Consider the following 12,737-nt stretch of genomic DNA (forward strand, 5'->3'; position numbering starts at 1 on the left):
TATTGATAATGCTGGAAGAAATACGATACAGGAAACGGCTTATCAACTTCACTTAATTTTATGGTTAAGACTTTTAATGAAGATAAAGGAAGAATTTGGTAAAGCTCTGAGTCTAGAAGCGTTGTCAGTGCACAGAGAAGGAGGGGGATGCTGAGAGCAATGCTGAGCGGTACCTGCATGTCCCGGAGCAGGCAGCTGAATATTCATGACAGTTTTTACCTGATGGAAGAAAATTGGTTGGTGGTCAATACTTATAAGACCATTAGTTATCCACTTGAAGATTGCCAAGGTTTTACTAGGGGTGTACGCGATGATTTACTGGAAGACTGTGGGAATCAAGGTATTTGTGTGAGCCTGAATAAAAACTGTATGGTGTGGGGGAATTTGTACCTGGGGCTTGTATCTGTGCCTGTAATGCCCTGGGGAAATGTTCACAGGGGAGCATTTTTTATTCCCTCACAGGGTAATTTTTTTATTTGTATTTATGAATGATTTATACCTTTTTTTTTAAGAGCCTGCATGGAGGGTTTGTGGTGCCGGTGGCGGATAAATCAGCCCAGCCACCTGGATTGCTCCCTTTTGTCCTGCTATCGAAAACACCCACAAAACACAATCCCACCCTCAGATTTAGCAAACCGCCATAAATACGCGGGGCCTTTTCTGCAACACATTTTACATCTGTCAGGGGCCGGGCCTCCAAGGCATTTAAAGTAACATATGATGGAAGCTGATGCTTCCAGCTGCTGAGCGCTTGGGGTGAGGTGGGTACGGCCAGGGCAGCACCCAAACAGGTATCGTGGTCCCTCTCTCAGCAACACTTCTGATGTTTAATGTCACATCTCTTTGACAGTATTTCACACCTTCCTGGTGAGTGCAAAAGCAGCAAGCACATCTTTCCAAATCTAAATAAAATAGTGAGTTTCTGCTGGCTTTAGGTCGCAGGTCTGTGGTGAAGGGGTAGGGCAGTGACCATCCCCAGAGCATCAGCTGAGCAACAACATGGGTATCTGCAAGCAACCCCACAGCTCCGTTGCTCTTTCCTCCCCTTTGGAGCCGAGGCCCCGTTTTGTTTGCAGCCTGACTGGAAGCAGATGGACCTGTCAGGGATCGCTCAGGCAGGTGAGCCGAATTGGGCTGATTAGCTGCTAAGTGCTCCCAGCTGCCCGCCGCGCACGGAGGAAATTGTTGGAGCTGGGACCCTGCTCCGAGAGGAGATCTGGAGCCAACGCCAAGAAGGAAAAAGTGGATTTCACTGAAAAGCTGCTCTCTCAAAATCTGAAGGAGTGAAGCTTTTATGATAACAGAACATGTCTGAAAACCTCTTTAGTGCATCCAATATATCTTCAGACTTCAGAGAGGCAGAAACCATCCCAAACCCCTGCCCCTGTCTCTGGCTTTGTTCAGGAACTGCCTCTTCAGGCAGCAAATATTACTTTTACCTGGGGTTTTCCCTTAATGTCAGTGTTTTCCTCTCCAGAAACGTCTTGAATTTTACTTTCTGGTTTGTGTCATTTGATTTATAAGCTCAAAGGGTCCCTCGCGAAACCTGGAATACTTCTTCTGCTTAATTGCCACAATAAACTCCAAGGTCGGTGCTTTCGGAGAAGCAATCTGCTCCGTGCGGAAGGAAACTGTTTGATGTAAGGAAGCAGACGGTAGGTTCTCCTCATGAATGTCACCGGAGGGACACGGAGGAGAAGTGGATTTATAAATAACCATAAAATTCAGAAACTACACAAGCTCAGAGAAAGCGAAGCTCTAGTAAGCGTGAGCAGCTTGCAGCGTAATACCCAACATCTGCAGGCGCCCTTGCAGCCAGGATGGATCCCAGCAGCTCCGAGGGCTGCATCCAGGCTGCCCAGCACCGCTGTAACTCCTCCAGGGCCAGGAGGCTGCAAGTTGCATGACCCAGCCACATACGGGACAGGGTGCTTGGGGTCTGCAACCTAAATCACAAATCGTGGGGTGGCAAAAGGTGGCTAACATGTCACGGACTTGTGTACGGATAGCAAGGGAGGTGTTTTTTCTCATCTGCTGCAAAGTGACTTCACACAAACTAGCTGCCGGGCTGGTGATTTCAAAATGTTCAGCTTTGTTATCCCCATTTTACAGGAGTCGCTGCGCATTTTGTGCGTTCAGTGCACACAGATCTAGGAAGAAAGGACACACAAATACTGCGGAGTCATCTGTTTCCTATAGTGTGTGTTTACATATTAATGTGCAATACAAATTTGTAAACATGAACATTTGAAACTTTCGTAGGAACCGATACTGGCCTTTTCCCTTTCTGTAACTTTATTGGAACAACATGTCCAATGTGGCCTGAGCCACACATGTAAATAGTTTTAATACTGGATACATTTCAAATGTTCCGTGTGCTTATTTGTTCTGGTCTATATTGCTAGCCAATCCTCGTTTGTTTTGCATAATTGTGATACAAATTATCATCTAATTACAGAGCAAACCTCAAAAGATCAAATGTAAACTAAGGCACTTCTATCAGTGCGGCTCCATCCAACGCTCCCTCTGTGCGTTTGGCCAACTTTAAACTTCTCCGGTGTGTCCACGAAATTTTGGTGAGGCTGGACAGTAAACCGCCCGTTGATTAAAAACACAATTGTTGTGTTTTTTTCTGTCTCCGTGGTTTTTAGATCAGCCTCTTGCTGTTTGAACACCAAGCCCATCCCACGTCCCAGTGCGGAGGACAAATGCGGCGCCTCTAGCGCTGCCGGTTTCATTTGCCGAGTGCTGTAAATGTGATCAGCGATTTGTGAGTAACTTCAGGCTTCTCTTGGGAAAGGTCAGGTGGCTAATAGCTGGGGTTGTTGAGCAAGTTCAGTCTTTCAGAAAAACTTTTCCTTTTTTCTCCCTGTTCCCATTAAAACAATAGCACAGTAACACTGGGTTTATGTTCTCAATCACCCCCTACCTCCAGAAAGCTGAGAACTATTGCAATTGTCTCCAAATCACATTTAGCAGGAGGAAGCACAAAGCAGCACATAACATATGTGCATTTACAGGCACGTGGTCTCACCTGAAATGCTGACCTCGATTTCCCCAGTTTCACATCTAATAAATAGCGATTTATTATACCGATGGTGATGGCAACGTGCCCAACTTCCCTGCTAGAAAGTTCGCCACTAGAAAGTGCCATGCAGGCTACTTTGGGCATGGTTTGTCTCACATAAGCAGAACCATTACGGCACGGTATGAACAAATCCAGCGAATTAATTTCCACTGAGAGCATCGCTGCCTCCTCCCAAAACCTCCCCGGGTCCCCGGGCTCCTGCAGGACCTGCCCCGAGCAGCGCCGCCGTGGGTCCCACCGAGTGGGAATTTGCTCAGCTGCAGTAGATGGGATTTATCTGATCTGAATTCAAACAGCTATTGTTATAAGATTGTCTGTCCCGAAAATAGCTATCCATCATCGGTCGAGTCTTCGGCTAGACAAACACGGGTCTGTTGGATCGGCAGCTCGTGGCCAGCATCTCTGGAATATTTTACGCAACTGCAGCTCTTTGGAAAATTGGACATTGCCCCCTGCATCCACCCACAAATCCGTAACTGATCGGGAAGAGCCTCCCAGCAAGCACGACCACGAGCAGAGCGCCCAGCCCCGGGGATCGCCCCGCATTTTGCAGGATCCGTCCCAGCCTCCGCTGCGGGCTCGCCCACCAGCAGTGAGTGACGGCTTGGAAATAAGGACTCCCAGAGGAAAAAAACATTTCATTTTTTTTAATAAAAACAGTGAGATAAACTGCTAAGGAACAGCATGAGAAAGCAGGTTTGCACAGACTGTTTAGCAGGGCTGGCGTGGCTTATGGCTGCATACTGCTATCACCCGGGGCTCTGGCTGCTCCAAGCATGCTGGGGGAAGAAGTGCTGGCTGATTTTAGCAAAGACTCATGAAAGTAAAAGTGTGACTTTTTGTTATTTGAACCATTTGTTCTGTTCTTAATTTGATGTCTGCCGTGGATGAAAATAAAACCAGGACTCTGATACCGGTTTTGGTTCTTAAACCTACGTTTAATCCCTATATATTGCTGTGTTATGTTTGTAAATACAGGATTCTCTTATCTTAATCCCCAAATATGGCTGGCCCCACTCAAGCACTTTTTTTCAAAACTCTGTCATATATTGAGTGATAAAACTGGCTTCAGATACGGACTGAGCACTGATCAAACAAAAAATATAATCTGTGCCCCGATTTATTGAGAGTTACTTTGCGCCCCTGGGACTAGAGATTATTTACAAGAATAACAAGAATATCCACAGGTTATAATAAAATAAACAGGACTTTTGGAAGGGATTTCCAGTCTCGTGCTTCGGGGCTGGTCGAGCTGCAGCTCTCCAGAAAGGACCCACGTTCTCCAGCAGCTTCAGGAGGCGTTTTTCCCTGCTGAGGTCTCTGAGCCAAGCCCCCTGGTGTGAACCAGACCAGGTGGCACACAGCAGAGGGGCTCCAGGCTCCGTGCCACAGCCCCTGGTCACTTGTCCTGTCCTCCTTCACCTCGGCAGCAGGGCCTTGGCTTCTTGTTCCTGCTCGGAGAGCTGATTTTCCCTGGTCCTGGAGCATTGAGGCACTTCCACGTGGTTAATTGGGGCTCAAGGCAGCAGGAGAGCACACCCGAGCGCCTGGCCACGCGCGGCACCTCGAGGCCTCAGGCAGCCCCTCTGGGTTTAGTGGAAAATCTCCAGCGGGATGAGCTCACAGGGCTTTGGGCTAACTAAAGGAAAGCTAGATAGTTTCAGGAAAACATACTTGTGGGAGTGTATACGGCTACGTTCCCGCTTCAGAGTGCAAATATGAAAAAGGTGACTGTACAGCTCGCTCTTAAACCTACAACCGCGACATAAATACCACCAACAGGTATCGCCTTGCTGGGGATCATCGCAAATCCTCGCTCCCAGATCCTCCACACTCCCGGCGATACGACACCTTTGCCCACCAAAAACGAACCGCTCCTGCCCCGTGCAGTATTTCGTACTCGGAAATTAGCAAGCCCCTGGGTACGGCTGAAGAACGGGCTCGCTTTACACGCCCATGCTTAGCGATAGTACAAAATCCCACTAAAGGCAATGGTTAATTGTCGAGTGCCAGTTAGGGTGATTGCATCTGCCATCTCTCAAAGAAGCTGGAATGCTGTCACTCACTTTGAAATGGCTTGCTGCATTCATCAGTCTAGATGGCACAGAGAAGTTATAGCCGTACAAGCCATATGGAGGATGTAAAGAACAATTAAGTGCTTCCCGAGCAATGGGACTTGATGGGAAAATGTTTCCAGATGCATGTAATCCATACAGCATTTGACTAGCAGAACCGGGTACTTGAAGGCACTGCCCGTTTAAGTCTTCGGATTTACCATTTTTCAGGCTCGTTATGCCGAGGGCAGAGAGTTTTGGCATATCCACCATGAAGTGGGGCAAAGCTGGCGGGCTGGCGCCTCCCAGTTTCTCGTGGCTGGGGAAGACGAGGGACTGCTGCCTCAGGAAGCTCGCGGGGCAGATCTTGTAGTAGAGGGGCAGGCTGAGGCTGTGCAGGTAGGTCTCGGGGCACGGCACGCCGATGTTGCTCGCTGAGAGATGGAAGGCAGGCGGGGAGCACGACGGGGAAAGCAGCGGGTTGAGAGGAGAGGGCGTCCCACCGCTGGAGGTCACTGGAGAAGAGCTGGAGCTCCCACCTGAAAACAGGAACAGAAATCACCCACAGTGATGGCCGCAAACGCGGAGCCCTTGGTGGACTCCTGCTCCCACCGCATCTCCCCACTGCTGTGCTCCATCCCAACACAAAGCAGCCCCAAAGCCAGCTCCTGGAAAATGGGAAGACCTCTCCAAAGTTACACGTTGCTGTTACTTGGTGCTCGTCTAAGGAATATTCAGACCCGTCCAATGCCATTAATTTGGGTGGGATAATGATGAGGTTCAGTTCCACGCCAACAGGTTCCTGCTGGGTCTGCGCCTCGCTGCACGACCGATAACCTCCTGTTAGACACACACACTTGCCATTTTCAGTTCCCTACTTTTTGTACAAATTATAGGCAGCTTTTCCCCACGTATATAAGAACAAAAAAATGTATTCAGCCTGATGGAGAATTTTTTTGTACCTTCCTGCTCACAGGAATTGACTAATTTTGCTTGGCTTCCCATGCAATTTGAAACACACACTCGACTCCTCTCGGTGTCTGCCGGAGCCTTAAACGCACATGTCATTTTGACATTCTCTTCTCCGAAACGAATCAATGGACACTTTCATAATTTGGTCGAAAAGCGACACCAGTTTACTTCACACGTGGCGAGCGCTCTCGAGGCTGCTCGTGTGTGTAACACCACTGTTCGGCACCGCGCCTCCAAGCAGCACCCAGAGCGGCAGCTTCACGTTCATCACCACGCTCTTTCAGAGGCTTTTCCCCCCACTTCTTTTCGTTTCTTACCAAAGTCAGCTAGTATATGAAATCTAACAGAAAAAAAAAAAAAAAGTAAAAAAAAAAAGTAAAAAAATACCCACCAACAAGAGCAAAACAAAACAAAACAAAACAAAAAAATACCAAACCAAACCAAACAAACAAACAAACAAACAAACAAGAAAAAAAAAAAAAAAAAAAAAAAACACACACACACAGATTGAAGACTTAATTGAAGACAAATTAATTTTTGCCAGCTTGCAGAGGATCCTCCAGGTCTGGTAAGCACCATCAGCACCTCTTCGCAATAGCCCTGGAATGCTCGATTTTAGTGTCTCGCCCCTTCACCACTGATGTCAGCGGCTGCTTGCGGACTGACATCGGTGGGAGAGGACGCAGGGAGCTGGGCTCCTCCTGGTGCACGCATCCTGACAGCCTCCCAGGATTTGTGGGCTTTCAGACATGTAAAAGGGTGCAACGAAGCCAATATTTGTGAGCATGAGGCAGCATATGAGTCCCTGTGAAGCTAGCTAGAGCACGGCATTCTTGCTCTAGGCAGTACTGACTTCAAGGTATCCTAAGCAGTAGCATCCCACAGCTCCCAGTACCAGTTTGGGACTGGGGGTAATGGTGGAGAGCACAGAGCAGCCCAAATAGCTGGCCCTTTCTGCCATTTCTACGAGGCTTAAAAATCCCAAGTTTGTTGCCATTTTTTTCTTCATCATATCATTCATGCTTCCTTTTAATTTGTCTTCTAGCTTTAGGGATTCAGGATTTTTATTTCAGCTTTTTTTTTTTTCTTTTTTCTTTTTTTTTTTTCCTTTCTTTTTTCCTTTCCTTTTCGTTTTCTTTCATTTTATCTCTTTATTTATTTATTTATTTATTTATTTTTAATAAATGCAATTTTCTTATTAGTGGAAATGGGGATTTTGTTATATTTACATCATTCCAGAAAATTGACCCTTAAAAAAAAATGCCAATTATGTTACAGCTAGTAAAAAAAGAAATCCCAAGAAGCCCTAATATTTTAGCATCTGTATAATAAAAACTGCAAAAGCTGTGCTGGTTTTCTCATTCCTCACTGCAGCCTGTCCATCAGCTCCTCTCCAATCCACAGCCTGCCCAATAGGTTCAAAGAGAGCTTTTTACTTTAGAAATGTTTTTTTTTTCTATTTAAATAAATAAATAAATTAAAATAAAAAGTAGCTCTCTTTGCAATCTGGTAAACCTCTTAATTTCTCCAGAGCCTGATTTTTTATCTCTGCTTGTTTTACGCCCATACAGCACGATTTTTTTTTTCTTTTTTCTTTTTTCTTTTCCAGCATTTTCCTACGGAGACTGGAGTGAATCGGTGTGCACCATTACAAATTTGAAGAGCTGGTAACATAAAGGAGAGCAAAACCGGCGACTTTAACCCCAAACCGGAGCGCTCCAGGGTGCAAAAGCTCTGTCGGCTTTTCCTTCGGCGCTAACAAAAACCACTTCACAGGAACACCTCCAAAGGCTGCCGGGGGGCTGTAAGAGCCCCCTGCGGGTGCCAGCCGGGGCAGTTTGTGCTCAGTGCTCGGTTTCCCCCCTCCTTGCCCCTCTCTGACGGGCTGCGGGAGTGCGGCACCGAAGCGGGCGGCCACTTTCCCTCCTGCGGGAAGCGCATTTTTCGGGAATAAATAAATAAATAAATAAAATAATAAAAGAGAGGCTGCCGGTGTCCCCCCTGTCCCCTCTTTGTCCCCCCCCTGCCCCGCGGCCGCTTCCCAGGGGCGCTCCCCGAGCATCGCCCGGAGCCTGCGGCCGTCGGGGGCCGTCGGGGGGGCGTCGGGAGCCCCGGGACTCACCGTGGCTGTCGGCGCCGAAAGCCTTGAAGTCCAGGGCGAGGGGGGGCCGCCACGGGTAGGGCTCCAGGAGCCCGTCCAGGACTCCCCTGCGGGCGACACGGGGCTGAGCGCCGCGGCGGGACCGGGACCCCGACGGGGGGGGGACGAGCGGCGGCCGTTACCTGTTCCTGCCGGGGTCCCGAAAGCCTTTGGCGAAGGGATTCCTGTCGATCTTCAGCTTCGTGATCTGCGGGGGAAGGGGAACGAGAGGGGCCATTTATTGGGGTGTTGTTGGGGTGGTGGGGGGTCCGGACCCGTGCCCTGCGCCCGTGGGGGCGGCCGCGGGTACCTGCTGGTTCTGGTAGGCTGTCACCGTGGTGAACTCGGTCTCCTGGAAGGAGAAGGTGTGCACCCCCTCGGCCGGCAGCGACTGGATCTGAGCCAGGTCGAAGCGGGAGTCCTGGGCGATAACGTGCACGCGGGGCTTGTACTTGTGCATGGACTGCAGGATGATCTGTGCGGCAGGGAGGGCGCGCTCAGCCCCGACGGCCCCGCCGGGACGAGGCCGCCCCGGCCCTGCCCCGCACCTACGTGGCCCTTGTCGTCCAGCTCGTTGTTGGTGAGCTTCACCCGGTCGAAGCTGACGATCTGCCTCATCCACGTCTCCCCCGAGCAGGGCGAGTCGGGGTGGATGTAGAGCCGCGGCGTGATGCACGAGTGGTCCGTGTTCCCCGCCACCATCCACTGCGAGCTGTGGTAGACGTACCTGGGCCGCCGGCCGCCGTCAGGATCCGCAGGGACCCCCCCCCAAGTGCCCGCCCCGTCGGTGCCCGCCCGTACCTGTAGCGCTTGGAGTCCACGGGCACCACGTCGATGGCGATGTAGTACTGCTGCAGCGGCTGCAGCCCCTTCACCTTCACCCGCACCGACGGGAACATCCTCCTGCGGGCACGGGGAGGGCGTCAGAAGCGGGGGGGGGGGGGGACGCGTTTAAAACGGCGACGAGGTTGAAAAATGAAAGGGAGGTCGGAGAGGGGGGGAAAAATGCATCGAAAGAAAAATACCGAACGAAAAACACCGAAGGGAAAAAAAAGCAAAAATAAAAGGGGGGAAGCCCCGAGGAAGGAGAAGCGGAGGAGGGAAGGAGAGGGGTTGGGGGGGTGCTGCGGAGCTGCTGGAGGGGGGGGCCCGCCGCTACCTGCCGGCCTTGGTGATGATCATCTCGGTGCCGATCTCGTGGAACCTCCTCCAGAGCTCGGAGCCCTGCAGCTCCACCTGCACCTCGTCCCTCGCCTCCCGGCTCTCGGCTCCGGCCTTGGGCCGCTTCTCTGCGGGGGGAACACAAAGCGGAGGGGGCGCCGGGGCGGCTGCCGAGCCTGCCCCCCCCCCCCTTCCCCTTAAGCTCCCCCCCGACCCCCCGACGCTACCAACCCGGCTCCGGGGCTCTGCGGCTCTGCCTGCAGCCGGCCCCGACGTCCTCGTCGCGCCCGTCGGGCACCTTCCTCTTGGCCGAGCGCCCCACCAGGGCTTCCACCGAGAAGGCGTGAGCCCGGGAGCTCAGCGCCATGCCCCCCTCCCCCGAGCCGGGGCCCCCCCGGGTCGCCGAGGGGCTCAGCGGGGCGGCGGGGCTCCCGGCGGCCGCTCCATGCGGGGTCCCGGCCCGCGCCGTCGGGGGGCAGCGGCGGGGTCCGCCCGCATCCGAGCGAGGCGAGAGGAGGCTGCGGCTCCCGCTGTTTGTTTTGGAAAGTGGTGGGAGCAGGAGAAAGCCGGAGTGGCATTTCGTGGGGCTGGGGCGGGGGAGGAGGGGAGGGAGGGAGGGGAAAAAGCGGGCGGCGGAGGGGAAGAGCGGGGGAAGAGGAGCCGGCCCCGTCTAGGATCAATAAAAGAGTTACTGTTCTCCATTAAATTGTAAAACTCAAAGAAATTTGACATAATTGCACACTAGGGGCCACTTTTCCAACAAAAGTGCAAATAACGTTTAACCAGAACCAGCACAAAAAAAAAAAAAAAAAAAAAAAAAGGGAGGGGGGGGGGGAATGAGACGGCCGAGGGACGGCTGCGACTCGGCTCTCCCGGCCCCCCCCCGGCCCAGCTGCTCCGCTTCTGCCCCCCCCGTCGTCAGTTTTTTTTTTTTTTTTTTCTTGTTTGTTTTTTAAAGACAGAAAATCCGCCCCAGCCCGGCCCGCTCTGGCATGACCCCCGGGATGTTTCCACGGCCCCGCTTCAAAGCGGCGGCAGCTGCACCGCATTAGGGGCACGAAGCCGGCTGATCCGCCCCCGGAGCCCCCCCAGCAGCCTCCCCCCCGCGCCCCGCAGCGCCCAAAGCCCTCGGGGGGACGGCCCCGGGCAGGGGAACCGGGGGGGCAACAGGCGGGACCCCCCCTCCCTGCCGCCCTCGGGGCTGCTACCCGGGCTGGGAGGCACCCAGCCGACCCCAAAAGGAAGGCAGGTCTGTGGGAAGCGTTGGCACAGCACCGGGCAGGGCAGGTGAGCCTTCACCTGAGACCCAAACTGTGCCCCAAACCCCATGCCACGTCCCCAAATGCCCATTTGAAGGATGCTCGTTGCTCCGCTTATGGTGGGTTTTTCACACCGATGCTCACGTACACCATTTTTTTCACATCCATGCATTTCCCCACACATTTACACACCAAACTCCGTTTTTTTCTTGCTGGGGCTGAAGGCCAGAGCTCGGCGCCCAGCTCCGCAGCCCGACCCGGGAGCTGTGAGCGAGTATCCAGGTCTGACGGCGAGGCACAGAAAGATCCAGCTGAGCTCGTCTGGGAAAACTGACAGCACTGCTTCTAATGCCCATCCCTGTCCCCATCCCCATCCCTGTCCCCATCCCCATCCCTGTCCCCGTCCCCATCCCTGTCCCCATCCATGGGGCAGAGGCTGGCAGAGGGCACGGTGGGGAGGAGGCTGAGACCTGCGTCAGGGTCAGCTGCACCTATGCAGATTTTTGTTTCTTTTTAGGAAGAGAAATGAAGCATTTCATAAACATCTTGGTAATGAGAACGGCATCAGCTCGTGGTTTAAAGCCAGGCGAAGCCCTGGTCCTGCCTGCAGCACAGCCACGCCGGCTGCGCTCCTCACGGTGCTGATAGAAGCCAGCTGAGGGCACCGAGTGTGAACTTTTATCTCTGCTGACATGACATATTATTAAAAAGTATTTCAAGTAATCTTTTATTTCCTCAGCATTGCAACACATTTCAAGAACTTGGACGAGGATCAACCGACCCTTTTTTAATTTCCTACAATGAAAAATAAAACAAAAATAAAGGACAACCGAGATGATATAATCAGGAACATTTTGGAGGTTTAGGTCAAATTAATATGTCAGGGAAGTGTTTTCAGGGGCCTTGGAGAGCTTTAATCCGTCAAGGACTGACTCAGAGCGTTCTCGGGCTTTGTAATCTTATTGTCTTTACCAAATTATGTGGTGGTATGTAATATATTACCGTCATCAGAAAATCGAGCAAATAATCATTTGGCATAAAGTTCAGATTAACTAACTTAATTTTAAAGCAAGCGTTATACAATACCCCAGAAATGTTTGCTTAACTTTAAAATGATCTTTTACTACTGACCATTAATCTGGTAGAGCACACAGGTAAATTCCAAACGCAGACTTTTCTGGTCGTTTTTTGGGCAGATTTTGAGACATTTAATTATGTTGAAGCAGCGCTTGGTTCTGCCAAGATTTACTTTGCATTCAACAAAGCAAAACACACAAACAAACAAGCACCAAACTGAACTCGACTTGTGGCTTAGGGGCAATACGTGACACTTAAAAGCCACGTGCTCTGCATTACACGTCTAAAGCTTGAATCTTTTGTATCTCCACCTGATACGTCGTAGGTTTATGTAAAGCTGTGAATATAAATTTGGTGCTGAAACTTCTTCAGGTTCAATGGAAGGACTGGGAAGGATGGTTTGTTCTCTGCTTCAAGAACCGTGAGCAAGAAAATCTTTCCTTTTACATTTTGAAAAATAAAAAACCCTTTTCTGGTCTTGCAAACCTGTACATTCCTTATGATGCTAATAGGAAAGATGCTCGCAGCTAATAGCAGAATGACAGAATAGAAAACCTCTAAAAGAGACTCAAAATCATATGCTAACAAATATTTTGACTATGACAACAGAACTGGTAGCATTGTATCTTTCATCTGTGTCGAACCCCTTCAAAACTGCCTGCTCTCCCTGTTCCTAACTGAGATCTTTAGCGGTCAAAGACAAGCACGGCATGTCCTAGGGTCAGTTTTTTTTGTTTTTTGGCAGCCCTTTTTGCAGCTGGTGCTGCCCTCCAGGTGGTTTCTAACCAGGGAGGCACGGCTCTGTGTCACCCTGTGCCTCCACAAAGCCCTCCTGCGCCTGCTTGCTGAGCCTGGGTCTTCTGACCCTGGGGTATTTTCCTGCCATGTAAACATCAAGGAGCACGCTTCCTCCAATCTCACAGGGGCAAACCTGACACGGAGGAAATGCAAGCTAAAATCTAATATTCCAGAGAGCAGGCGATGGC

The 12,737-nt window shown here is 51.1% G+C and overlaps 1 protein-coding gene across 2 annotated transcripts; it reads right to left on the reverse strand.

Annotated features, from left to right (window-relative positions):
* Positions 1 to 5,070: 5,070 nt before the first annotated feature.
* TBX22 (T-box transcription factor 22) lies at positions 5,071 to 9,782 on the reverse strand. 2 transcript variants are annotated; one of them, XM_032196512.1, is made up of 8 exons: positions 9,703 to 9,782; positions 9,414 to 9,638; positions 9,056 to 9,157; positions 8,807 to 8,981; positions 8,565 to 8,729; positions 8,398 to 8,462; positions 8,237 to 8,322; positions 5,071 to 5,681 (listed from the first exon to the last, which is right to left on the reverse strand). In XM_032196512.1, the coding sequence occupies exons 1-8, from the start codon at positions 9,780 to 9,782 to the stop codon at positions 5,071 to 5,073; spliced, it is 1,509 nt and encodes a 502-aa protein (XP_032052403.1). The 2 variants fall into 2 exon arrangements, with proteins under 2 accessions (XP_032052403.1, XP_032052404.1); XM_032196513.1 differs by having other exon boundaries at positions 9,414 to 9,543; positions 9,647 to 9,782.
* Positions 9,783 to 12,737: the final 2,955 nt, after the last annotated feature.

Source organism: Aythya fuligula, chromosome 13 (assembly GCF_009819795.1).
Source record: "Aythya fuligula isolate bAytFul2 chromosome 13, bAytFul2.pri, whole genome shotgun sequence".
Classification (NCBI taxonomy): domain Eukaryota; kingdom Metazoa; phylum Chordata; class Aves; order Anseriformes; family Anatidae; genus Aythya; species Aythya fuligula.